Below are 26787 nucleotides of genomic sequence, written 5' to 3'. Positions count from 1 at the left end.
TCCCTCCTGCCCTCACCCACGCTTGGTGGGAGCAACTCTTCCATGAGGCCTCCGGCCTGATGCTTTGGTTCTGTCAGTGTACCTGCAGCCCTCTTAGGGGTAGGATCCAGTTTCTGCAGTTCCTCCGCCTGGCCACATCGTGCCTGGAATGAGTGGAAGGCCCGCGAGGGCGGTGAAGGGGCTGCTGCACTGAGCCGGTACACGTGCAGCCTCGACCCTCACCGTCACCAGGTGCCGGCTTAACTGCATCTTCCACTTTGGCTGCCTTTGGCAGAATTATTGGAGTTACAGGCATTGTGCAAGCTTTAAGACACATGCATTTGAAGGGCTGAAATTGTAGGTCCCTATGTCTTAAGTCGATCTATGAGATGCCCGGCCTGGAAGTAATGAGGGAGGGCAGGAAGCAGGAAGGCTGGCCACCCTGAAAGCAGGCAGTGAGCCGGTCCTCGTGGTGTGCAGCTCCCCCGGCTGTCTTCTGCCCCCTAGGGCTTCTCTGTTCTCCCCAGGAAGGCCACTTCATGTGCCCCGGGCAGTCTCCAGCATCCCCCTTCTCTCCTGGTCCACGTGCTGCTGCTCAATCCCCTCCCCGAGCCCTGCATCCAAAACCCTGCTTGTCTGATAGGTTCTGCGGGGAAGTCAGAGTGCTGAATAGCCCACGGGGCAGGGACGAGCGGAGGGCACCAGCCTCATGCCATGCTGTCCCTGGCAGTGCTGGCATGGTGTCCTGGAGCCTCCTGGTCAGCTGCAGCCACCCTGCAGGCAGAGTCGACCAGGGACGTGCAGTTGGCTAGAATCAGGGAACCCAGGCAGGTGTGCAGGCTGGGAGGCAGAGGGTAAACAGGTGAGGGGACAGAAGCATTCCGGATGGTGAGAAGGCTGCTGTGAGGAAGGCAGGGCAGTGGGGCTGTGATGGGGGCAGTGGGGCTGTGATGGGGGCAGTGGGGCTGTGGGGGGTCAGGGCAGCCTTGGGAGGGGCGTGGAGCAGAGGCCTGTGGAAGGGGAGTGGAGGGAAGGGGAGGGGAGTGGAGGGAAGGGGTGGGGTGAAGCAGCCACCACGGGACTCTCTTCGAGAGTCTCTTGCACAAAGAGTCTGGAGTGCCCAGCAGGGCTGTGGAGGATCTGCCTCCTGACTGATGACCTGGTGGCAACGTGATGACCCCACAGGGCCTGGGGGAGGCGGTGCACTGGGCTGCAGTACCACAGCCAGTCCATGGTAGCCTGGAGTGACCGTGTCATGCCCGCCTCCCGATGCCACGTGTCCCACTCTATGTGGCAGGGCAGCCACTGAGGAAGACCTTTCACACAGGGCCAGGGACCCTGTGCTCTTCTGTGGGTGCACACAGCCCCTGCCTCTCAGAAGTGGGTTCCTGCCCACCATCAGCGGCTCCTGTCCCAGGCCCGGGGAATCCCTGCAGAGCCCATGTGGGTTTCAGTGGAGATCTGGTGGTGAGAGAAGAGGTACTGCTTTCTTGCCTAGTCATCAGTTGGGTTTTTTGGCTTGGTTTTTTTGGTTTTGTTTTGTTTTTTGAATAATGGCAAGAAACCTGGCGTGGAAATAGAAGTGGAGCTTGTGAATCTATGCTTGCCTCGGTCGGTTGTGTTAGGCACAGAAGTGTGCCCTGGTCAGTAGCCCATGGAGAGGCCGGCTTGTGGCTGAATCCGTCCTCTGTCATCATCCAGGTCCTCCGTGCCACAGCACAGAGGCCTCGCTCCCTACAGAGGCTTAGAGTCTGATACCTTCTCACAGCGCCTCTTTGGTTTCTCTGGGAAGGCTGTTTAGGGAGCTTGCTTCTCCCACATCCTTCCAAGACCTGCAGAAAAACTGTCCCTGACTCGAAGCCTTTTCCAAAGTGGAGAAGGTCCTGGGCTGTCTGCACGTCCCAAAGAGTGAAGTCATGTTGGTCCCCATCGCCCAGCCACATCAGTCCTGCTTCCAGGAGAAACTCCGTCTCATTCCTTGTTGCTCTGGAAGCAGTGCACTGCCTGTTCCAGAAAGATTAAGAACAGCAGGAGTGCTGCTTCTTTAAAAAGAGGTAAAATCTCCCTAATGTGCAAATCTCCAAGTGGTAGAATCTTGAAAGTAGCCAAGTAAAACCTCAGAACTCAAAGGCTCGTGTGACACACATCTCCGTGGCGGTATTCTTGGCTCTGCTCTGGACTCTGAAAGCCGATAACCTCTCCCGGGTGGGTTTGGGGATTTCTTTGACTCCGGTTGCTGCCTTTAGATCCCTAGTGCTTCCCAAGGCGGGCCTCGCCCCAGAGGTTTGGATTCCAGATGCAGATGAGTTGGGGACCACGGTGGGCTGAAAGGTGCAGATTCGCAAATGGCTCTGTCCACACAGGCAGAGCTGTTCACAGAAACCGACCCACGCCCAGTACCTTCATCCTGTGGTCAGATGAAAGGTGAAGCTGGCGCAGATGTTGGGATGGGCTCTGCTGAGCCTCCCCAGGTCGGGGTGGGGATAGCAGCCTCACGCTCTGGAGGCCTCACTGACTGACACAGCTGGGGCGATGCATGGGCGAGCAAGAAAGTGTGCAACGTGGACACCATCCTCACATCCCTGGGCCCAGCCTCACATCCCTGTCAGTCTTTCTCTGATTTTAGAGCAACACAGCTATGAAGATAGGGGTGTATTATCTAGAAGAGCATTAGTTAGGAGACATCGCCATTAAGTGACTTCACACCTCAGCAGCCTCCTGCCACGCCCATCAGCTTGTCAGTCCTGTTTCCATCTCCTGGTAAACAGTGGTGGCCTGATTCTGTGAAGACAGTGCTCGCGCTTGCATAATGCTGTGGCCACAGAAATTTATCCAAAGCACCAGATTCGTTTCATTCATTATTTGGGACTGATGAATGGGACTTAGAATCCCCTGCTTCGTGAGCTCCCTGCGCTCTCCCCTGCAGCAACACGGCAGTGTTGAGCGAATATTTACTCACCAGAGTGCATATTTTTAAAAAACCACCAACAGCATAACCTTGAGCCAGTGGTGTCTGCCTGGCTGTAATGACATCTCCTTTTCGTGCAGCTTCTGAACCGAATCTGAAATTACGGTCCAGGCTAAAGCAGAAAGTGGCCGAAAGACGGAGCAGCCCCCTGTTACGCAGGAAAGACGGGCCAGTGGTCACTGCTCTAAAAAAGCGTCCGTTGGATGTCACAGGTATGTCGGCTGAGCAGGTACACCCGCCCCGCTGCCCTCCCTGCCAGGCCTTCCTGCCATAGGCGATTTCTCTCAGGAGCTTCTGAAAACCCACGTGTCTGCCTCACGCTGTCAACCCCCAGTGTGGTCCTGTTCCCATGGCACTGGAAGTGCCAGGCCCGGGGGACCAGGTTTGATGACTCCGGCACGTCTAAGCCGGGCCCTGCTCCTGGCATTAGTGACTCAGAGCTGGTTCTAGGTGGGCTCAGGTGCACAAGGGTGCCCCAGCTTGGCACTGCGGGAGATGCAGTCAGGAGCTTGAGTTGAGGCTCCTCTGAAGGTGGGTCTTAACCAATCCCACCCTAGTAGTGGTGAATCGCGTGCTCTGCCCTGTTCCGCTGCCCCTGAGCAGTGTCTGAACCACCGGGGCATTTTAACGTCTTCCCACGCCAGAGCACCCATCAACTGAGCAGGGAGGGAAGCAAGGAGTGAAGTTGCTTCAGCTTGGCCCTAGTGACGTGTCACGGTTGGCCCCATCTAGTGGTGGACACGCAGAAGGACAAGACTGAGCAGAGCCCCATCCTGAAGGCTCACCCGTCCCTCTTGAGGGTACATCCCCATCCAGAGGACCACCCATTCCCAACCACCACCAGGGTACACCCCTCACCCCACCGCTCCTGAAATCACAGCACCAGGATAAAGTAGCTGCTTGGGCATGGCCTGGATAGAGGGGAGGCAGCGGACATGTTTGCACAACAGAAAGTGTTCGATTTGAAGGCCAAGGCTCATGGTAGCTGGTCTGTGAAAGGCACAGTTCCACTGAGCAGGCTGTTGACCTAGGGAAGGCGGGGAGGGGCTCCTGGTGCCATGCCCCGTGTGTGCGAGCATTGGCATCGCACAGGGACTCTGCTTCAGCAGTGAGGTGAGAGCCAGACCTCCCCGCTAAATACAGGGTCCTGCCTGTTTCTCGTGCCCTGTCCCCTCTCTATTTGAGGAGTTCCTAACCATGGTGTAAGGGTCTGGGTCTGAATATTTGTGGATTTCTATTAACAAGTATCTGACATCTTCATGCCCAGGGGAACTCCATGTGTGTCATTTCTGATGTAGGTTTCTTTCCTCTGGCCATTATATACACACAGACCTTTTCTACAGCCATCAAGAAATGTTATGATCTAAAGTTTCACTAAGTCTAGCTGACTGGGGAAGATTCAGTTGAAATGAGGAATCATGTGAGTTAAAAGCTTTCAAACTCCAATGCAGCCTTTTTTCCTATGAGCAGTGCCTTGCTTGGCCAGCTCTAATGGACACGTGAACCTTTGCGTTTTTTTGTTGTTTTTTTTTTTAAAGTGTGCAGTGGGTGAGACGGAGTCTTCAGCAAGCTTCTTCTGAGTGTTAAAGCTGGTGTTCCTGTTGTCACCCAGTGACTACCGAGTGCTGTTTTTGAGTCAGCACTGGGCTGGGCGCAAAAATAGTGAGACAGAGTCCTTCCCTGGAAGGAGCTTGTGATGTAATTTGAGCAAGAAGCACATCACACGTGGGACCATCCAGGAGCCATGCATGACAGGGCGTGATCAGTGCTGAGCTCACCCAGGAGTTATGCATGACAGGGCGTGATCAGTGCTGAGCTCACCCAGGAGTCATGCATGACAGGGCGTGATCAGTGCTGAGCTCACCCAGGAGTCATGCATGACAGGGCGTGATCAGTGCTGAGCTCACCCAGGAGTCGTGTGACAGGGCATGATCAGTGCTGAGCTCACCCAGGAGCCATGCGTCACAGGGCGTGATCAGTGCTGAGCTCACCCAGGAGTCATGTGTGACAGGGTGTGTTCAGTGCTGATCTCACCCAGGAGCCATGCGTCACAGGGCGTGATCAGTGCTGAGCTCACCCAGGAGTCATGTGTGACAGGGTGTGTTCAGTGCTGAGCTCACCCAGGAGCCATGCGTCACAAGGCGTGATCAGTGCTGAGCTCACCCAGGAGTCATGTGTGACAGGGTGTGTTCAGTGCTGAGTTCACCCAGGAGCCATGCGTCACAGGGCGTGATCAGTGCTGAGCTCACCCAGGAGTCATGTGTGACAGGGTGTGTTCAGTGCTGAGCTCACCCAGGAGCCATGCGTCACAGGGCGTGATCAGTGCTGAGCTCACCCAGGAGTCATGTGTGACAGGGTGTGTTCAGTGCTGAGCTCACCCAGGAGTCATGTGTGACAGGGTATGTTCAGTGCTGAGCTGACTCAGGAGCCATGAGTGACAGGGCTTGATCATTGCTGAGCTCACCCAGGAGTCATGTGTGACAGGGCATGTTCAGTGCTGAGCTCACCCAGGATTCATGCATGACAGGGCGTGATCAGTGCTGAGCTCACCCAGGAGTCATGTGTGACAGGGCATGATCAGTGCTGAGCTCACCCAGTAGTCATGCGTGACAGGGCATGTTCAGTGCTGAGCTCACTCAGGAGCCATGAGTGACAGGGCATGATCAGTGCTGAGCTCACCCAGGAGTCATGTGTGACAGGGCGTGATCAGTGCTGAGCTCACCCAGGAGCCATGCGTGGCAGGGTGTGATCAGTGCTGACCTCACCCAGGAGTCGTGTGACAGGGTATGTTCAGTGCTGAGCTGACTCAGGAGCCATGAGTGACAGGGCTTGATCATTGCTGAGCTCACCCAGGAGTCATGTGTGACAGGGCATGTTCAGTGCTGAGCTCACCCAGGATTCATGCATGACAGGGTGTGATCAGTGCTGAGCTCACCCAGGAGTCATGTGTGACAGGGCATGATCAGTGCTGAGCTCACCCAGTAGTCATGTGTGACAGGGCATGTTCAGTGCTGAGCTCACTCAGGAGCCATGCGTGGCAGGGCATGATCAGTGCTGAGCTCACCCAGGAGTCATGTGTGACAGGGCGTGATCAGTGCTGAGCTCACCCAGGAGCCATGCGTGGCAGGGTGTGATCAGTGCTGACCTCACCCAGGAGTCGTGTGACAGGGTATGTTCAGTGCTGAGCTGACTCAGGAGCCATGAGTGACAGGGCTTGATCATTGCTGAGCTCACCCAGTAGTCATGTGTGACAGGGCATGATCAGTGCTGAGCTCACCCAGTAGTCATGCGTGACAGGGCATGTTCAGTGCTGAGCTCACTCAGGAGCCATGAGTGACAGGGCATGATCAGTGCTGAGCTCACCCAGTAGTCATGTGTGACAGGGCATGATCAGTGCTGAGCTCACCCAGTAGTCATGTGTGACAGGGCATGTTCAGTGCTGAGCTCACTCAGGAGCCATGAGTGACAGGGCATGATCAGTGCTGAGCTCACCCAGGAGTCATGTGTGACAGGGCGTGATCAGTGCTGAGCTCACCCAGGAGCCATGCGTGGCAGGGTGTGATCAGTGCTGACCTCACCCAGGAGTCGTGTGACAGGGTATGTTCAGTGCTGAGCTCACCCAGGAGTCATGTGTGACAGGGCATGATCAGTGCTGAGCTCACCCAGTAGTCATGTGTGACAGGGCATGTTCAGTGCTGAGCTCACTCAGGAGCCATGAGTGACAGGGCATGATCAGTGCTGAGCTCACCCAGGAGTCATGTGTGACAGGGCGTGATCAGTGCTGAGCTCACCCAGGAGCCATGCGTGGCAGGGTGTGATCAGTGCTGACCTCACCCAGGAGTCGTGTGACAGGGTATGTTCAGTGCTGAGCTCACCCAGGAGTCATGTGTGACAGGGCATGATCAGTGCTGAGCTCACCCAGTAGTCATGTGTGACAGGGCATGTTCAGTGCTGAGCTCACTCAGGAGCCATGAGTGACAGGGCATGATCAGTGCTGAGCTCACCCAGGAGTCATGTGTGACAGGGCGTGATCAGTGCTGAGCTCACCCAGGAGCCATGCGTGGCAGGGTGTGATCAGTGCTGACCTCACCCAGGAGTCGTGTGACAGGGTATGTTCAGTGCTGAGCTGACTCAGGAGCCATGAGTGACAGGGCTTGATCATTGCTGAGCTCACCCAGGAGTCATGTGTGACAGGGCATGTTCAGTGCTGAGCTCACCCAGGATTCATGCATGACAGGGCGTGATCAGTGCTGAGCTCACCCAGGAGCCATGCGTGGCAGGGCGTGATCAGTGCTGAGCTCACCCAGGAGCCATGCGTGGCAGGGCGTGGTCAGTGCTGAGCTCACCCAGGAGCCATGCGTGGCAGGGCGTGATCAGTGCTGAGCTCACCCAGGAGCCATATGTGGTAGGGCGTGTTCAGTGCTGAGCTCACCCAGGAGCCATGCGTGGCAGGGCGTGATCACTGCTGAGCTCACCCAGGAGCCATGCGTGACAGGGCATGATCAGTGCTGAGCTCACTCAGGAGCCATGAGTGACAGGGCATGATCAGTGCTGAGCTCACCCAGGAGCCATATGTGGTAGGGCGTGTTCAGTGCTGAGCTCACCCAGGAGCCATGCGTGGCAGGGCGTGATCACTGCTGAGCTCACCCAGGAGCCATGCGTGGCAGGGCGTGATCAGTGCTGAGCTCACCCAGGAGCCATGCGTGGCAGGGCGTGATCAGTGCTGAGCTCACCCAGGAGCCATGCGTGGCAGGACGTGATCAGTGCTGAGCTGTGGCATAAAGGGAGCCCGTGCCGAGGGACCTAGGAGTTGGGAGATCAGCACAAGCCACTCTAAGCCAGCAGAGCTCTGCAGAAGGTGGCATTTGCACTGGGACTTGGCGGGTGAGTGGGACTGGTGCAGAGAGGCAGAGGGTTGTGCGTCTCCTGGCCGGCACTGGTACCAGGGAGCTGCCACGATGGGGAGGCTGCTCTGAGTGGAGCTGATTTTCAGAAGACAGGTATTAGGAGTTCTAGGTGGGGTGGTCCCACACGGAGGAGTGGAGCCGATTTCCAGAAGACAGATATTAGGCAGGGTGGTCCCATATGGAGCGGTGGAGGCAGTCGCGGTTCTTGGCAGAAAGAGAGCCAGGTGGATACTCTGCTTTTTCTCAGTCACTAATTAATTGGGTGTCTACTGTAGAGCACAAAGAAGAAAATGCATTCCCATACGCACTCTGTCCAGAGTGAATCCTGCTCACTCTGCACATTCCCGCAGCCCGTGTTCTGCGCCTTCCTCACAGCTGAGTTCTCTCACTCTGCACGCCTTCCCGCAGCCCATGTTCTGCGCCTTCCTCACACCTGAGTTCTCTCACTCTGCACGCCTTCCCGCAGCCCATGTTCTGCGCCTTCCTCACACCTGAGTTCTCTCACTCTGCACGCCTTCCCGCAGCCCGTGTTCTGCGCCTTCCTCACAGCTGAGTTCTCTCACTCTGCACGCCTTCCCGCAGCCCGTGTTCTGCGCCTTCCTCACAGCTGAGTTCTCTCACTCTGCACGCCTTCCCGCAGCCCATGTTCTGCGCCTTCCTCACACCTGAGTTCTCTCACTCTGCACGCCTTCCCGCAGCCCGTGTTCTGCGCCTTCCTCACAGCTGAGTTCTCACCATCTTCCTGCGCCATCCTGCATCCCTCTCCACTCAATTTCAGCCACACGCCTTTTGTGCACCTCCAATGGTGTTCCCGTTTTGCTGATCTAAGTAATACTATGAAGATTATGCATTTATATGAATTTTCTTAGACCTATTCCTGGAAGTAGAATGCAAAAAAATAAAATTAACCTCGTTGAGTTAAAAGTGGGTGGAAAGTCACACATATAATTTTTACCGCCCCAAAAAGTTGTCCGGACTCCCCAGGCACATGCGTGAGGGTATTTATCTGATGACACAGCTGGGAGGCACCCATTACAAGGTAGATCTGCTGGATCTTGGTGTGTAGCTGGAGACAGCTTGACATCAGAGAGCAGGGGTCTAGGGCGGGCCACGGTGGGCTGCAGGTGGGGCAGAGATGGGAGAGTTGGAGGAGCCTGGAGAAGGCGGGTCCTGCTTTCTTGAGTGAAATGCGAACACTGGCTCAGCCCAGGTGGCATTCTCAGAATGCCCACTCACAGTGCAAATAACATGGCCTCGGCAGCGGGAGAAGCCTACCTCTGGAGTTAGTGTCTGGTGGAAGTGAGAGGGTGAGAGGGCCAGGGAAAGAAAGAGGATGGGGTAGGGTCGGGACCCGGTCCTGTATTCCTGCTCAATGCCCAGGACAGTGAGCTGACCCCACACTCTTTCGAGCTCCAAGAGCCATGGGGAGCGGCTGGTGTAGGGCTTCTGGGTGGACACCCTGGTTTGCCCTTGGGAGGTTTAGACTGCCCTGCTGTTGAGGGCAAGATGTTCCCGGGGTGTTCCTGGCGGGCAGCATGGTCAACAGAGGAGGTGCGCCTTCACCACCCAGCCGGGTTAACTCTGGTATGCAGACGCCCGTGACAGTTCCCTCAAGCCACGTGGCCTGGGACAAGTGATGTTGCTGCTCCGTGCCTCCATCTCCTCTTCTGGGAAACGGGGTCATAATGGCACCTTCCTCAAACAGTGACTGAGAGATGGATGAGCTAATAAAGGCAAAGTTTGGAATCAGGTCTGCCAGGTGGGGGGAGCTGTGGGTGGCTTTACCTGTTCCCCCACCCTCCTCATCCTCCTCACTGTGGCTTGGGGCTATATTTGCAGAGTCACCACCTCCAGCAGGCGTGGATACCACGTGAGTCAGCATGAGTGGGCACCTGCATCCTCGTGGGCTCCAGGAGGACCTGGGCAGCAAGCAGACCGTGGAGGAGGCTTTGCTGGGGATGGCTCCGTTGAGGGGCTGCTTGGGGAAAACGTCCCTTAACCTCCCCTCCAGGGGCCCCACCATGTCCCTTCCTTCTGACCTGTATGCGCTGCGCACATGGGTTGGGGCGAGGTTCTGAGCACCCAGAGTCGTTGCTGAACAGCAGACGCCTAGAGTTCTCGAGGCAAATGGGTCACATTGTGTTTTCTTTGGAAAGCTTTAACCAGATGATGCCATTGTTAAAATGCCATTAAACTAAACGTATGACAAGCCAAACAAATCCTTGTGTGAATATCAAGAGCCTCAGCGGCCTCCCCCGGTGGATGTGTGTGCCCAAAATAGCAGCAGGCCCCTTCAGAGGTGAAGGGATCTTTGGATTGGACGTGGCCCCTTTTGGAAGTCACATTCAGTCAGAGCGGAACCTGGTCTCATTAACCAGGGTCAAGCCGCGCAGATGGTCAAAGATCCTCTAAGACTGTCCGAGCGTGTGTCTTCCAGTAGCACGGATAGGTCTCAGGAGACACTGGCTATATTTTCCCCTGGATGCTTGCTGCTATGTAGGGAAAATGAGAGGATTCAGCTCAGAGTGAACACTAATAGTAGGTTGCTTTATTTTGAACTAAGCTTTTTATAGTGAGCACAGGAAAGCTGACCTTTTGCTTTTCAAAGTCACTTAGCTTCTGCATTTCCTGGTCTTCTGTTGTTAGGTCACTAATAAGTGTTTAAGGATTTATCTTTTTGGTGTTTAAAATTGTCTTGAAAATCAAACGAGGTATAAAATTGGTAACGTACATGTCCTAGAAAAAGTGAAGTCAGTGGCAAAACTGGAAAATCAGAAATCAGCATCATACTTTCTTTTTTGAAACCACGGCCATGTTCTTTTTATCGGGACTTCTGCCTGTCGCAAGCTAACGAGCAGGTCCGTGGAAGGCACCGGGCATTCGGGCCACAGGTCAGCACGGCCCTCCCTCCGCATGGAGTAACACTCACCAGGGTATTTCTGCCTCCGCAGACTCCGCGTGCAGCAGCGCCCCAGGCTCCGGACCCAGCTCACCCAACAACAGCTCCGGGAGCGTCAGCGCGGAGAACGGTATCGCGCCCACCGTCCCCAGCATCCCGGCGGAGGTCAGTGTGAAGCGTTTGTCCCACGGCTAGAGTCGGACTCGGGACGGATGAGCTTGAAGTGACCCCACTTTGCACTTGCCCTTCACTCTTCACCTTCCAATTTGGGGTGAGGGAAAGTGGCCTGTGAGCCATCCTGAAAAGGACGCAGTTGGAGGTTACTCTCCTGCCTTCCTCTCATCACAGACGTCTCCTTTCATTATGAACACGCTAGTTCCAGGCACGTCGGGGACAGCCCTGAGCCTGGTCCTTTCTCCTGACCTTTTCCAGAGCAGATGTCACTAGATGGTGTCCCAGCACAAGCCCACGCATGGCAGGTGCTCTAGGTGGACAGGACCCTGCTTCCCGGCTCGCTGTGGTCGCCAGTACTCTGAGGGTGGCTGAGAGGCCATGGGCACCTGGGTATAGTTGCTAAGTGAGACTTAACGTTTTTTATTTTGTATTGAGAAATACACAACACGATGTCGGCCAACAAACCATGTGTCAGAGCCGACTGGAGCGTCACCTGTGGTCAGCATGGCAGGGCCGGCCAAAGCCACAGAGCGGGGAACTTTTCCAGGCATCATGGGAACCAGGCATTTCAGACCGCAGAGCTCAGCACCCCTGGTCCCCTGCCTTCATCAGACCCCAAGTGGTGCCACAGTCTGGGAGGGACATTGGCAAGCTAGAGAGGAGTCAGGGGACGCTTGGAGTCCCTAGGTGGGAAAGATGTCAGAGACGCAGGAGCTGAGTGGCAAGGCAGGGAGGAGTGGCGCCCAGGCTGGTGGAGTCGCACCCTGACCATACTCGGAGGCTTTCCAGGGCAGCAGGTCCAAGGACCTCGCTCCGTGTTCCTTGAGCTCCTTTGCGCCCCCTGCCTTTATCCCACACGTGTCCCGAGCGCCTTGTGCCAGGCCCAGGGACAGAACCAGGCAGGCAGCAAGGACCTGTCCCACACTCCACACAATGCCCCACTGACGAGGAGAGGCCACCCCCAGAGCATGGGGAAGAAGAGAGAGGCAGAGAGAGGCAGTCCCGCAGGCTGAGTGGTGCCCTGGGCCTGGGTGGGCCTGACTGCAGGGCAGGGGTGGGAGGGGTACGCTTTAGCAGTGAGTTTTCTGATGAGTTGAGCTGGAAATGCTGTGTCTGCTTCATGGGGCAGAGTTCTACCGAGTGGGAGGTTCTTTCTGAATTCTCTCCAACTTACAGAAGGCTATAATTTATTAAATATAGTTATTGACTTTCCTTCTTAAATATTTAGAAATGAATCCTGCCCTTCCAAAGGATTGGCAAATCTTAGCTGGGATACAGAGGCATGGGTGTTTAGCATTTTCATTTCAAATTTCAAGACCGTTTATGTATAAACATTTTTAGAGACTAGAATTACTGCTCGGAACGAATTTTGCACTTTGTCTCCAGGCTGCTTAATCCCCATTTTCTCTTACTCTTTTTACTTCATACATCAATTTCTTTTATTACCTGTCTTCTTCAGCCTGCCAACTTCAGTACTTATTTAGATGATTAGAAGTTTTAACAGTCCTCTGTATGGCTGTGGTCATAGCTGAGGTCTACCAGTAATAAGCCTTATAATGCAACCTAGAAATTACTTCCTGCCCTGAGGTTAACACTGGTTGCATCTTGTTGATTGTGGTCCTAGATACACGTTTTTATTTAAAATGAGGCACTTACGTACATGGTAGTTAATATTGGAACAGTGCCTTGTTTGGGTGGGTCTGCATCATTCCAGTTCTGTGTTAATTTTTAGAAATCGTGATACGTAAATGAAGCTACTGGAAATTAATGGAACATGTAGAAGGAGTTACAGGAAATACCAAGAGGTGCCATTGTTCATGTTCCACATCAGATGTTCGTTAGACTGGGCACGGGCAGCCTTTGCATGTTGGATCACACCCAGGCGCCCTTTCTGGGTTTCAGTATCTCTAGAGTTGGACAGGTCTGTGAGAACGCCTGTGCTTCATGGCCAGGGGCTGGCTCTCCGTTCTCACGTGATGCAGAGTGTAGTGAGGTTGCCCGTCAGAGAGGGTGTCTCGAGTGGATGGGGATGTGGGGGGAGCAGGGGCCTCCCAGCCTGGCTCTCAGCACTGCCTTTTCTGTTCACCCTGGGGCCCCTAGAAACACTACTGTACCTTGAAGGCCCCCCGGACCCAGGGAAGCCCAGTGTGCCGGGCATCTCCTCCTTTCCAGAGCCAGGGAAGCCCAGTGTGCCGGGCACCTCCTCCTTTCCAGAGCCAGGGAAGCCCAGTGTGCCGGGCACCTCCTCCTTTCCAGAGCCAGGGAAGCCCAGTGTGCCGGGCACCTCCTCGTTTCCAGAGCCAGGGAAGCCCAGAGTGCCGAGCACTTCCTCTTCTACAGGCCAGGGAAGCCCAGTGTGCCGGGCACCTCCTCCTCTACAGTGCCAGGGAGGCCCAGAGTGCCGGCACCACCTCCTCTACAGGCCAGGGAAGCCCAGTGTGCCGGCACCTCCTCTACAGGGAGGAGGCAGGGCTCAGAGAGTGAGAGGAAGTCGCCCAGGTGCGTAAGGGGACAGCTCCTCTGTGGCCGCTGCTGCTGTTATTTACACGCGTGCCTGGATGCTCTGACCTCAGGCCCGCGGACTTTGCCTCTGAGCACATGCTGAGGTGCGGTCCGGGGGCGCCAGCCTCAGAATGCCTCCCGCAGGGCTCGGCCCCGAGGCAGCAGATGCCAGAACGCCCTGCGATTTCTCAGGTGGACCAGTCGGCATCTCCAAGGAACAAATTCTCAGAAGCCTCCTTTAGTTCCAGAAATGGGCTTAAAAAAACCTTGCTTACAAAGGAAATGAAAACTTTGCAAACATTAGAACGTCTCCTTATTTTGTTCCCAAATGATAATAACACAAGCACAGTTGTGCTTTCCTGGAAATCACAAGCATTTTCTCTACAGCATAACTTACTGATAATTCTTTAACTTTTGACAAAAAAAAAAAATTGCCTAGGAAAAATGTTTTCCTCAGTAGCCCTTTAATCATTCCTTACACAATGTAATATATGAGCAAATCTAAAGGGAGTCGCAGGGTTTCCTCTGGGGCGAGGTGCGCCGTGAGTTTGCTCCTAAGTGAGAAGGCCGGCTTTCTGTTCTGTAGGAACAGCCTGAGTGTAAGTGTTTGTCAGGAGAAGCGTTTCTTCCTATCCCCAATGGCCAGTCATATGTCTTTGGGGAAATGTCTCTTCAGATCCTTTGCCCACTTTTATACTGGCTGCTTCAGGTTTTGCTGGTGAGTTGCTGGAGTTCCCGCATGTTCTGGATACTGCTCCCTTGTCGGATGAATGGCTTGCACATGTTTCCCCTTCCCACAGGTCGTCTCTTCACTCTGGTGATTCTCTTCCTTTGCTGTGCAGAAGCTTTTTAGTTGAGCAGAGTCCCAGTTGCCTGTTTTCGTTTTTGTTGCCTGTGCTTTTGAGGTCTTAGCCATGGATCTTTCACAATAGCCAAGAGGTCGAATCAACCTCAGTGTCCTTCAGTGGATGAATAGACAGAGAAAATGTGGTGCTGTACACAGTGGAGTACTATGCAGCCATCAAAAAGGATAGAATCCTGACATTTGCAGCAACATAGATGGAACTAGAGGCCCTCATGTTAAGTGAACTAAGCCAGGCACAGAAAGACAAACATTGCATTTTCTCATTCGTCTGGGGGAGCTAAAAACGTTGCTGTCATGGAGGTGGAGAGTATAATGAAATCTGTTATCTATTCATTATTAACGTTAGCTTCTGGCAAGGGGATTTCTATCTGCCAAACCCCACTAACTAGCATGATTACAACAACATTTTATTCCTTCTCTTTGTTTACCCATTCATTCAGCAGACATTCCTTGAGTAGCTACTGTGTAGGGGATATAGTGGTGATAAACTATTGTCCTTTTTAGCAAAACACGTTCATTCTACAAGCAAAAAGATGTTAAATATCGCAATAGTTCAAGTCCTTGGAGACTGTTGCTGCTGACTCTTCCTGTGTGGCCTTCTAATCTTTACTCCTGGCTTGTGTTTGCTTTATCCAAGCCCATTCTTTAAAAGGTACATGATCTATAACCTGTTTTTCTAACTTAATGTATCATAAACAAGTGTCCAAGTAATCAGCTAGATTGTTCCCAACCCCCAGAGCATCCCGGTGTGCAATGCCCCTCTGTTCTGTTAACACCAAGGTGTCGGGGAAGCCGCATAGCTCTGCCGTGCCTCCTGGGTGCTCGGCCCTGCAGCGGAGGCTTCATGGGCATCAGGCCGTCTCCTTATTTCTTAACGTTACATCCCAAGAGTGCAGCTCCAGCATCAAAGGTTAGACAGATTTTGAAGGCCTTTGACATAGATTGCCAAATTGTCCTGCAGAAAGGATGCCACTAACTGATTTGTAATCCACCCAACAGTGTTTGCCGTTCCTCTAGGCCAAGATGGTATTACCATGTTTCAAAAGTGTTTGCCAGTTTGTTGGGTTTCAGAATACGTTTTTAGATGACCATGATGTGTTTTCCTGAGCGCCTTCCCCTTCCTGAGCTCTGCCGTCACTGGCCCTCACCGCGTGCTTTTCTCACTATTAGTTGTTTGATTTGCAAGCTCTCTGTGCTGACCCTCGTCTGCCTCATACATGGCCAGTATTGTCATCATTGCCCGCCTTTCGTAGAGGCAGTTGTTTTATGATTTTCTCTTTATTTTTAATTTTTGTGGGTACATAATGTATATATTTATGGTGTACATGAGATGTTTTGATACAGGCATGCAATGCGTAATAATCACGTCATGCGAAGTGTGGGGTGTCCATCCTCTCCAGCGCTTATCCTTTGTGTAACAAACAATCCAATCATACCCTTATAGTTATTTTTAAATGTACAGTTAAATGTTATTTCCTTTTTGTTTTCTGCCTTTGACGTTATGTCTGGAAAGACATTGCCAACTACAAAAAAGCATTGTAAACTATATTAGCCTAGAAACTGCAAAACGGCATTGTAAACTATATTAGCCTAGATTTCCTTCTAACTGTTCTGTGGTAAATAATCAAACTGAATAGAAGTCAACGAGATGATGCTGGACAAGATGACAGAAGAAGAACTCGTATCGGGAGGAGGAAACTGGAGCGGTGAATTGTGCTTTCATGTTGTGGCGTGTTGAAATCTCATGCTCTCATTGCTGTCTCATTTGTTACATGTATGTTTACGCTCATATATCAGAATTCAGTGCAGGCTGCCACAGGTGTTTTCATCGTTGTTTTTCTTGGTGTATATGGCTGATGTTTGGCCGTGACAGACTGTGATGGTCATCGTGTGTTCTGTCCCCAGACGAGTTTGGCGCACAGACTTGTGGCACGAGAAGGCTCGGCCGCTCCACTTCCCCTCTACACGTCGCCATCCCTGCCCAACATCACGCTGGGCCTGCCTGCCACCGGCCCCTCTGCTGTAAGTCAGCCCCCGTGGGTCCGTGTGGTGTGGGGTGGTGGTGATGGGTCCTTCCACCCGAGCATCCTGGCTGTGCTTTCCAGGGCACGGCGGGCCAGCAGGACGCCGAGAGACTCGCCCTTCCCGCCCTCCAGCAGAGGCTCTCCCTTTTCCCCGGCACCCACCTCACTCCCTACCTGAGCACCTCGCCCTTGGAGCGGGACGGAGGGGCAGCGCACAGCCCTCTTCTGCAGCACATGGTCTTACTGGAGCAGCCGCCGGCACAAGCGCCCCTCGTCACAGGTGAGCACAGATGGGCCTGGATGCAGCCAGGCTCTGAGGCTGCCCACGCTCTGGATGGTGCCCGGCCCTCGCCTGCCTTTGGAGGAGACAGGAATGCACGCCTGTCCCACCCCCACAGTTCCCAAACACACATCCCCATCACGTGATGTAGCCACCGTAACTGCAGTGAAAATCCATGCCTCACTCCCAGAGTCAGGTAGATGGAGTGGAAACAGAAGTCACTTCCCCTTTCTCACCTTTTGGGAGAGGCCACCGGCTCTTGCGATTTGGGTTTCTGTCTGGACCAAGCTGAGCCAGCACTGGAAGCCCAGAACCGACTCTTGTGGTCAGTTTGTGTTAGCGAACTTTTACAAATGTGCACTGTCTGGGGGAGTGGTTACATTTAGAAAAATACAATTTAGAGAAAAATGGGAACGTCCTTATGAAATTACATAGCAACAGCAATGTGAAAGTGTCACTTCAGAAATGAGGGAGCACCGGCCGGACACGGTGACTCACTCCTGTAATCCCAGCAGTTTGGGAGGCCGAGGCAGGCGGATCACGTGAGGTCAGGAGTTCAAGACCAGCCTGACTAACATGGTGAAACCCCGTCTCTACTAAAAATACAAAAATTAGCTGGGCGTGGTGGCGCACACCTGTAATCCCAGCTACTTGGGAGGCTGAGGCAGGAGAATTGCTTGAAAGTGGAAGGCAGAGGTTATAGCGACCCGAGATGGTGGCACTGCACTCCAGCCTGGGCAACAGAGCGAGACTCCGTCTCAAAAATAAATAAATGAGGGAGCAGCTACCTACCCCCTTGCCGTGCGGGTCATCGTTGTACATCTTCATAGCTTTGTGTTTGGCTTCCTGGAAACCTGTTGTTGCCAATGAAAAGCTGAAATACCCTCAGAGCTGCACCTGTGAAACTCTGGCAGTGAACTTGGTGAAAACTCAGGGGCTTGGCGTGTTGTAGGAGGCTGCGCTGCAGGATGCGTGGGGCTAGGGGCTGGCTTGGGTGGGCTTGGGCCTCTGACTTGACTAGTCTGGTGGATTTTGGTGTTTTCTTGTTTTGTGCTGCCCGTGTGTCTCTGTTTAGACAGAGAGGATTCCTTCTTATTCCTTCTTTGCCCAGAAGCCAAATGGGGCGATCTTTGTTTTGTGCCTGAGCCCCTTTCTGTTTGTTTCTCCAGAAGCTTGAATTCGTGTCCCTGCCTGTCCAGAGCAGAGGAGCCCGTGGTGTAACGAGGGAGGGGGCAGCCCTCACAGTGCCTCTCTGAGCTGCGGCCACAGTGGCAGGCACGCGGATCTCTCTGGAGGAATGTATCTGAGGTTGCGTCTGAGTCTCTTGGATGCTCTAGATCAGCTGGCACGCGTGTGGGTAGTGAAGGACACCTGAGTTTCTCGCCTGTCTTTAAAAACGTAAAATGTGCCTGATCTTCAGGATTCCTGGGATTCACTTCGTCAGAGATGTTTGTCACTTATCTTCTTTCCTTCTCTAAATCAGTTTATTCTGCACGATTAAGTAGCATGCGTAATCTTGTGTATCAGGTTTTTGGAAAACAGCCTTTTTGATAGAACCTGAATATCGAGTGTGCATGGATCTCACCTCTCTGAGAAACTGGCTGAACTCGGCGTTGCTTCTTCCCCGTGTGCGCTTATCCCTCTTTTCCTCCCAGGTGCAGCTTACTCATTGGCATGGGGACCTGCCCACAGTGCCCTGCCCAGGCTCTGTGGCACCAGGGGGCCCATGCATGGCTGCCCAGCTTGCTCTGGCCTTGCTTTACGCCTGTGCCCAGCAAGCCCCTCCAGTCCTATGCCGCCACCTCCAAAACTCTGCAAGCCCCTTCTCTCCTGCACGGCCTCCCCAGGTTGCCAATGGCTCACCCTGCAAACCCCCTGGCAGGGAGCCTCTGAGCCAATGTCACGTGTGCAGCGTAGTGCAGCCACACAGCCGACTCTGTCCCAGCTTTCTCCTGCTCCATGACCCTGGGAAGCCGCTTATGCTCTGTGTGCCTTGTTTTCCCATCTAGGAAGTGGGGATACTAAGCGGTCCGCCCCCGTGAGCCCGATGAGGGTTAAGTGGGCTGTGCACTCATGTGCCCCTGCAGGTGTTGGCATCATTATTGTAGTCATTGCCTTGTAACCTGCTACCTCCGATGCTCTCTCACTCCCCCAGCCAGCCCCTGTCCGTCCTCAGTGTCTCAGGGGCCCTCCCCCAGCCCCGCCATGAGCAGGGCCCTCATTTGGAACCCACTGGGATTGCCCCATCTTCTTGTGGGAAGAAGCCTCCTGTGCAGGTTCCTGCCCCTCTGGTCTGTCCTCCTGTATCCACCGGACTCTCCTTGAAGGCCTGGAGGCCCCCACGCTGTCTAGAGCAGTACTGGCCAGGTCAGGAGCCACCAGCCACGGGGAGCTGTTAAATAGATAAGTCAGAATTAGAATTCAGTTTCTCAGTCACATGTGCACCACATCCAGTGCACGGCCCACGGCTGTCCCCTGAATGTTCTCATTGTCACAGAAGGTCCTGGCAGGGCGGCACTGGCCTGGAGTGAAGTCCCAGCTTGTGCGCAGGAACTCCAGCCTTCCTCTACAAGCCTCGTTTCTCTTCCCTAGTCCGGTACAGCAGCCAGGCCAGCCGGCTCAATGCTGGACCAGACCGCAGCCAGCCCCCAGAGCCAGGGCTCTTTCCCAGGCCCCTTTTCCCCATCAGGTGTGGTTCGTCTGCCCCCTCATCCCAGGCTTCCATCCCTGCCCCAGCCCTGCCTTGTTGCTCCTTCCCTGGACCACACTGCATCTTTGTTTCCATGTTCTGCCCTTTCCCGCAGTTTTTGACGAACTCTTGCTTGAGTTGGTCTCCTGGACAGCAGTGCCTGTGTTTTCCTGGCCCACAGACAGACCCACCTTATCGCTGGTAATCGTGGTGCATAGGCGTATAGGATATCAAAGCTCGAACAGCCCTCCAGCCACAAATGCTTTGAAACAGAGGCCTCTGTGGGTGAGGTCACTGTCAGAGACCAGAGGGGTGAGCCATGGTCCAGGGTCTCCCAGAGCTGCCTCCTACACGCCAGTCAGCCCCTTTCCGCACCGCTGCGGGCAGTTCCTCGCCAGTCACAGGCTGGGCGTGCCTCTTCTATGTCCCTGTTCATGTGCTGCTCCAGTGCGGCACCCTGCACATGGTCACTGTGGACTCAGATCTTTGCAGAGTGGCTGGTACATCCTCGGAGATTAGTCTCCGCATAACTAGCTGAGGTGAGGAGTGGAGCTCAGGAGCCCATTCACGGGTAAGAAGGAAAGTGTCTGTGCAGAGCCCTGTGCTGCTGCTTTAGTTGGATGCAAAACTGTGGGCATGATCATTGCCTGGGCAGCCCAGCTAAGTCCTTTATGATGCCCGTGTGGCTGAGAAGCAGGACTTTGAGAACCATGCAATCTGCTGTCAGGACCCGAGAGACAGGGCCCCCCAAGACCCAGGAGGAGCTTGGTAGTACAGGCATGTGGAGGAGAAGGCCGGAGACCAAGGCTATGCCGCAGGTGGGCCTAGGGAAGGCTTCCTGGAGCAGTGGCGTCGGAGCTGTGATCTCAGTAGGAGCCTGCAGGCGGAGAGGGAAGGGCCCAGGTGGAGGGAGATGTGTATGCCTCCTGGAGGTGGCCCTGTCACAGATCTTTCTAGCATCCTGAAACACTCAGAGCATGCCACCAGCGTCTTAAGGCTACTGCCTTCCTGAGCTGGCAGTGGAGATCCACTGTCCTGCTGTCACACGCTGAGTGGAGGGTGCCCCTGGCTTCTGTGTTAGCGATTGCATGCTATTGTTTAGGCCTCATTTCCCCAAAAAACAGCGAGTCCCAGGAAGGGCTTGAGCACAGCTGGCCGTGGTTCATGTCCTATAATTGGCACGCGAGGCTGTGATCCTCAGCCCTGGCCTGGCCTCAGCTCCATACCCCGAAGCTCAGACAGATGCTGATTGGTCCAAGCGAGTCCAGAGCACCCACATTGTTCCCTTGGGCGGCCAGGATTGCAAACTGTGAGTTGGATCTAACTCTTGCCTGGTTTGCTTCTCAATGGAAGGATTTTAAAGAATTTTGCAGAAAAAGCAATGGAATACACCAGATGGACTTCTAAGGACTCAGGCACCCTGAATTGTTCATCTCATGTGAATTCATCACCTAAACAGAATCCCAGTGTGTGAAGACCAACTCTTCAAAACTGGGTCCGGAACTTGAGAGCAATCCAGTCTTTCACCTTCTTTTTTCTTAAATCCCCATACCTGGTGGGGTGTGTCTGAGTGATGCGTTTGCACACTCACTAATTAGTTTGGGTATTGCTGAGCAGGGTGTGCTAAAACTTAGACCCTGGATGGCTGGGTACATTCCAGCATGCTCACTCGGGAACTGCCATTGCAATTATTGTGATTGTGTGTTAGAGTATGGACTTCCAGGGGAGCTGGCCACTGCGCACAGTTCAGGCCCAGCCCCAAGTGCCTCCAGGAGGAGCAGGAGCCGGCAGCCATCGGGACACAGCCGTCCAGCACCGGGAGCCAGGGTCAGCTCAGCAGCCAGGGTCAGCTCGGGAGCCAGGGTCAGCTCAGGAGCCAGGGTCAGCTCAGCAGCCAAGGTCAGCTCAGGAGCCAGGGTCAGCTCAGCAGCCAGGGTCAGCTCAGCAGCCAGGGTCAGCTCAGGAGCCAGGGTCAGCTCAGCAGCCAGGGTCAGCTCAGGAGCCAGGGTCACCTCAGGAGCCAGGGTCAGCTCAGCAGCCAGGGTCAGCTCAGGAGCCAGGGTCAGCTCAGGAGCCAGGGTCAGCTCAGCAGCCAGGGTCAGCTCAGGAGCCAGGGTCAGCTCAGGAGCCAGGGTCAGCTCAGCAGCCAGGGTCAGCTCAGGAGCCAGGGTCAACTCAGCAGCCAGGGTCAGCTCAGCAGCCAGGGTCAGCTCAGGAGCCAGGGTCAGCTCAGCAGCCAGGGTCAGCTCAGGAGCCAGGGTCAGCTCAGCAGCCAGGGTCAGCTCAGGAGCCAGGGTTAGCTGTTGCCCCTGCACTGGGCACAGGGAAGGGCTTCTGCCAGTGCTTAGGGCAAAAAGAGCAGAAGCTGAGAAAACCCTGGCTAAGATGCCCAGGGGAGGAGCCCAGAGCAGGGGGCCACTGGGACCACAGGAGCCAGGCTCTGCCCCACACCCCGCCCAGCACCACACAGCCAGCCCCTGCAGCTGGGTCACCGACCACAGAATTGTGTCCTGATGGCCTTATGCTCAAAAGTCCCTGACAGCACATCCTGAAGACCACATCATGGTCTGTCATCAGAAGCTCTTGTTAATGATCTCAGGGATCCAAATTGGAAACCACCCTGCCAGCAAATAGCATTGCTATGCAGAGGTCAGGGCGCTGCTTTTCAAGGATACCCAGGGGTAGGGTGTCCCTGTGTATGGCAGCCCTGGGTTTTGCATCCTGGAGGCAGCGGAGTGAAATTCTGAGTGGGCGAGATAGGCTGAGAGAGAGTGAGGGGCTGGTCCGTGGGGAGTGCAACTGGAAAAGGAACAGGGCCGGTCTGCACGGGGGTCTCTGCTCACACCAGTTCTGAAAATGAAGCCCTGTTCCAATGGGGCGTAGGCTTGTGTCCCCGTGTGAAGCTGGTGGCCTGGGAAATTCCTGGGCCCATGCGGAGGGTGGCGGGAGGCAGAGCCCTGGACCAGAAGGAGCCTGGGAGCGCTGTGTAGCCCCCACTCACACCGCTGGCTCGAGTCACTTGTTCCTTACCGTGTGTCACACCAGGAAGCTGAATCCTATGAAGTTGGCGTGTCCTTCTCCTCTGCAGAGGGTCAGGCCTGGGCAGGGGACTGTGCAGCTCATCACCGCCTCCACCCCTGAATGGTGTGCACACTGAGGCTTTGGGGGAAAACAACGCTAAGGAAAATGTATTTCAGGTTCCCATTGCTTTCCGAGGAGAGACCTTTCCAGCAACTACGTAGCCTTTGCGTCCCCTGAAAGAAGCTTTGTGTGACTGACTTCCTTATTTCCTCCGTGAAGTAGTTCAATCCCACGTAATACACACGTCAACAATTGAAAAATTCTGAAATGCCTTCTTTTTTTTATTTTTTTTTTTTTTGAGACAGAGTCTCGTTTGTCGCCCAGGCTGAAGTGCAGTGGCATTATCTGGGCTCACTGCAGCCTTCCCTCCCAGGTTCAAGCAATTCTTCTGCCTCAGCCTCCTGAGTATCTGGGATTACAGGCATGTGCCACCATACATGGCTGATTTTTGTACTTTTAGTAGAGACGGGGTTTTGCCATGTTGGCCAGTCTGACCTCAGGTGATCCACCCACCTCGGCCTCCCAAAGTGCTAGGATTACAGCCACCACCGCGCCCAGCCTGAAATGCCTTCTTTAGGATGGTTTACCTTTTTCTTTTTTTACGTTTTCAGGGAATGATTCTGAATGGATTTTTAGTTATTCACTGTAATTTAATAGCCAAGCATTGATGATAAAATTTAAGATAACATGTCTTTCCGGAAAGTTGTGGGGTTGAGTGAAAAGGGACGGTGGTTTAGAGAACACTAGTGAATAACTTTTGAAAAGGTAGTGAAGAGCAGCCTTGCTGGGGGTCTTGCTGGGGTCTTGCCGGGGGTCTTGCTGGGTTTAGTCTGTCTGGATGTGTCCTTTGTGTTTGCATATCACGTAGTATTTCTTAAATTTAGAAATAGCCCCTGCGAAGGGACTTGAGAAGCACTAAGCAGCATGGCTCTCACTGGGAGGCTTGGACTCCACTAAACCTGATGACACACCCAGCTGCCCTGCGAGCCCTGGCATCAGTGTCCTGGGGGAGGGACAGGACAGGAGCTGCCACTTGCCGGCAGGGCCACCTTGGTATCCCTGGAGGTCTCGTAGCCCTTGCAGCAGGCATGTAGCCCCGCCTGGCAGCAGGAACAGCAGGCTGCCTCAGGCGGATGCCGAGTTCCAAAGAGTCCCCCACCAGGGCCTCCAAGAGCTGGTGTGGTCACTCCTTTGTCATTTCACCCGGTCAGATGCCCTTGAGCAGGTCAGGGTCATTTTTACCCTGAGCAGGATTGTTTAGTTTAGGGTTTACCCCACTCAGGTTACCAGAGGAACAGAGATTCACAGAGCAGCACAGAGGGTTCGTTAGATCCTTTTGCCCACAAAACCATGGAAAAATGTTAAACGACCTAAACCAACAATTTATATATATCTCGATGAAAAGCATGCAGAAGGAAAAAATGTACTTGACTAGGTCGCATTGTAAATCAGGACACAGTTGCCAATTAAAGCAAGATCATCTATCAAAATGGAGTCTTTTAATCAAAACATACAGGGTTGGTGAAGTGGGCATCCTCCACTCCGCTGGCAGGGATTAGCCAGATCTTTTCAGAAAGGGGTTTTGACAATATGCATAAGGACTTTTTTAAATGTTTACGCCATCTTTGTGCATAAAATCAGTGCTCGAAGAGACCTTAAAACGATGTCAACCCTAAGGACAATTGTTTTTCTCACAACTCAGGCTGTCTTTGGAAATATGTGGAGGCTCCCGGAACCGTGGCGGCCTTCCTCAGCACACTGGTGGCCCTCTCTCCCCTCCCACCGTGCTGTTCAGACCAAAACCCACTTTTCTAGGGCCTGTGGCCCCCAGGAACAATTGTGTGGTAGCCAGTCTGGGGAAGGGCTTCCTCTTTGAAACCTGCCACACAGGACTCCTGACATTTCCTGTGTCGACCTGATTTTCATAGAAAATTGCCTCCAAATTATGGTTCCTGTAGTCCCAAAGCACCAGCTCACGGCCCCCAGCCTCAGCTGGAGGGGGCCCAGTTAGCGAGCCAGCTCTGGGGCACCAGGGCAGAACGCCTGGGCTGGCGGGCACAGGGCGCAGTTGTCTCCATCACTTACTCAATAGCCCTCTCTCCCTCCTCTCTTCTTCCTCTTCCCCTCTGCTGTTTCTTCCTCCAATTATCTTCAGACTGGTATCTTTCAGGCCTGGGAGCACTGCCCCTCCACGCACAGTCCTTGGTTGGTGCAGACCGGGTGTCCCCCTCCATCCACAAGCTGCGGCAGCACCGCCCACTGGGGCGGACCCAGTCGGCCCCGCTGCCCCAGAACGCCCAGGCTCTGCAGCACCTGGTCATCCAGCAGCAGCATCAGCAGTTTCTGGAGAAACACAAGCAGCAGTTCCAGCAGCAGCAACTGCAGATGAACAAGGTGGGTTTGCCGGCTCAGCGCTCCCAGGCCCCAGGGCGGCTGTGTGCTGTGCGCTTCAGCCTCAGGCTTCAGCACCGGCCCCTTTCTGACCTTAAGGGAGGCCAGGAGGCAGAAAGAGGGAACCAAGGAGGCACATGCTCTGGCCCATGGCACAGAGCTGGGCAGGGGCAGGGGCAGAAGGGATGCTGCTGGGAGCTTGGGCTCAGGAACAGTTCACCTGCAGGGAGTGGGACGCGCAGGGCCAGTGCCCTCTCCCACCAGCCCGTGTGAGTTCCACTGGACCACGTCCTGCCCGTGGTGCATCAGTGCCAGCGAATGGAATAGTCTACTTGGGCAACACTTTTTTCTTGGGTTTCCTAAGGCCATTTAGTAAACATATCTTTAAATAAACCAGCAACCCACAGTGCCCATCTCCCAGGCCATCCGGCACTTGCAGCCTGCCTGAGTGCATGAGCAGCGTACAGGGTAAGCAGCGTACAGGGCCGGGGGGCCCGGGTGCAGCTGTACAGGTGCAGAACTCCAGCAGGAAGTCGAAGGGACACTGTCAGAGCTGGTTCTGGGCCCCGGCCAGCCCACAGAGGTCTGCATAACCTACAGACATCTTGAAAGTCACTCGGATAAGTCCATTTTCAGGAGGAGGTAGTAGGCAAGGCTAGCACTGTGATGCTCGTGAGGAGGAAAACTAACATGCTGAATACGTGTTGATCAAATGCTGGCATTTGACATAGAGCATCTTTAAGGTAAGAGATGAGATGAGCTGCTGTGAACATAGTCCAGCAGTTCCTCAAAAGGTTGGACACAGCCACCACGTGGCCCCACAGCTCTGCGGCCGGAGATGAAAGCACACATCTACACGTAAACTCACTCAGGCATTCACAGCAACCTGAGTCCCTGTGTCAGGCCATTCCTGCACTGCTTTAGAGAAATACCTCAGACTGCGTGATTCATAAGAAAAGAGGTCTGATTGGCTCCTGGTTCTGCAGGCTGTAGAGGAAGCGTGGTGTTGGCCTCTGCTTCTGGGGAGTCCTCGAGGAAACATTCAATTGTGGTAGGCGAAGGGGGAGCGGGCGCATCACTTGGCAAGAGCAGGAGCAAGGGGTGGGGAGAGGGGCCACACACTTCTAACCGACCAGACCTCACCAGAACCCACTCACTTCAGTGAGGACAGCACCAACAGACAGTGTTCAGCCGTTCATGCCAAATCCACCCACATGATCCAGCCACCTCCTGCCAGGTCCCACCTCCAGTATTGGGGGCGAGGCTTCAGCAGGAGACGTGGGCAGGGACACAGATCCAAACCGTATCAGTCGTAATAACCGTACCAGTCGTGATAGCCACATTACATGGGAACAGCCCAGGTGTCCATCCTGTGATGCGCGGCCACACGCCGGCACACCGGAATGTCATATAACATGGAATGTCATATAACGCGGCCACACGCCGGCACACCAGAATGTCATATAACACGGCCACACGCCGGCACACCGGAATGTCACATAACATGGAATGTCATATAACGTGGCCACACGCCAGCACACCGGAATGTCATATAACGTGGAATGTCATATAACGCGGCCACACGCCAGCACACCGGAATGTCATATAACGTGGAATGTCATATAACGCGGCCACACGCCAGCACACCGGAATGTCATATAACGTGGAATGTCATATAACGCGGCCACACGCCAGCACACCGGAATGTCATATAACGTGGAATGTCATATAACGTGGAATGTCATATAACGCGGCCGCACGCCAGCACACCGGAATGTCACATAACGTGGAATGTCGTATAACGCGGCCACAGCCACACGCCGGCACACCGGAATGACATATAACGTGTAATGTCATATAACGCAGCCACACGCCGGCACACCGGAATGTCATATAACGTGTAATGTCATATAACGCGGCCGCACGCCAGCACACCGGAATGTCATATAACGTGGAATGTCATATAACGCGGCCACACGCCAGCACACCGGAATGACATATAACGCAGCCACACGCCAGCACACCGGA

At 54.2% G+C, this 26787-nt stretch overlaps 1 protein-coding gene across 22 annotated transcripts in view; it reads left to right on the top strand.

Moving 5' to 3' along the window:
* Positions 1–26787, top strand: part of HDAC4 (histone deacetylase 4) — a 359741-nt gene that overhangs the window by 253914 nt on the left and 79040 nt on the right. For 13 of the 22 annotated variants that reach the window (XM_009444680.4, XM_063790960.1, XM_054679624.2 and 10 more), the window contains 5 exons: positions 3028–3159; positions 10806–10918; positions 16200–16316; positions 16400–16598; positions 24524–24762. In XM_009444680.4, the coding sequence (XP_009442955.1) occupies positions 3028–3159; positions 10806–10918; positions 16200–16316; positions 16400–16598; positions 24524–24762 (800 nt within the window). The remainder of the gene's footprint in view (positions 1–3027; positions 3160–10805; positions 10919–16199; positions 16317–16399; positions 16599–24523; positions 24763–26787) is intronic. The other 9 variants (XM_054679623.2, XM_016950850.4, XM_054679626.2 and 6 more) reach the window with 1 other exon arrangement.

Source organism: Pan troglodytes, chromosome 13, assembly GCF_028858775.2.
Source record: "Pan troglodytes isolate AG18354 chromosome 13, NHGRI_mPanTro3-v2.0_pri, whole genome shotgun sequence".
In the NCBI taxonomy this organism is placed as follows: Eukaryota; Metazoa; Chordata; class Mammalia; order Primates; family Hominidae; genus Pan; species Pan troglodytes.
This window is presented reverse-complemented; position numbering and strand designations above follow the sequence as displayed.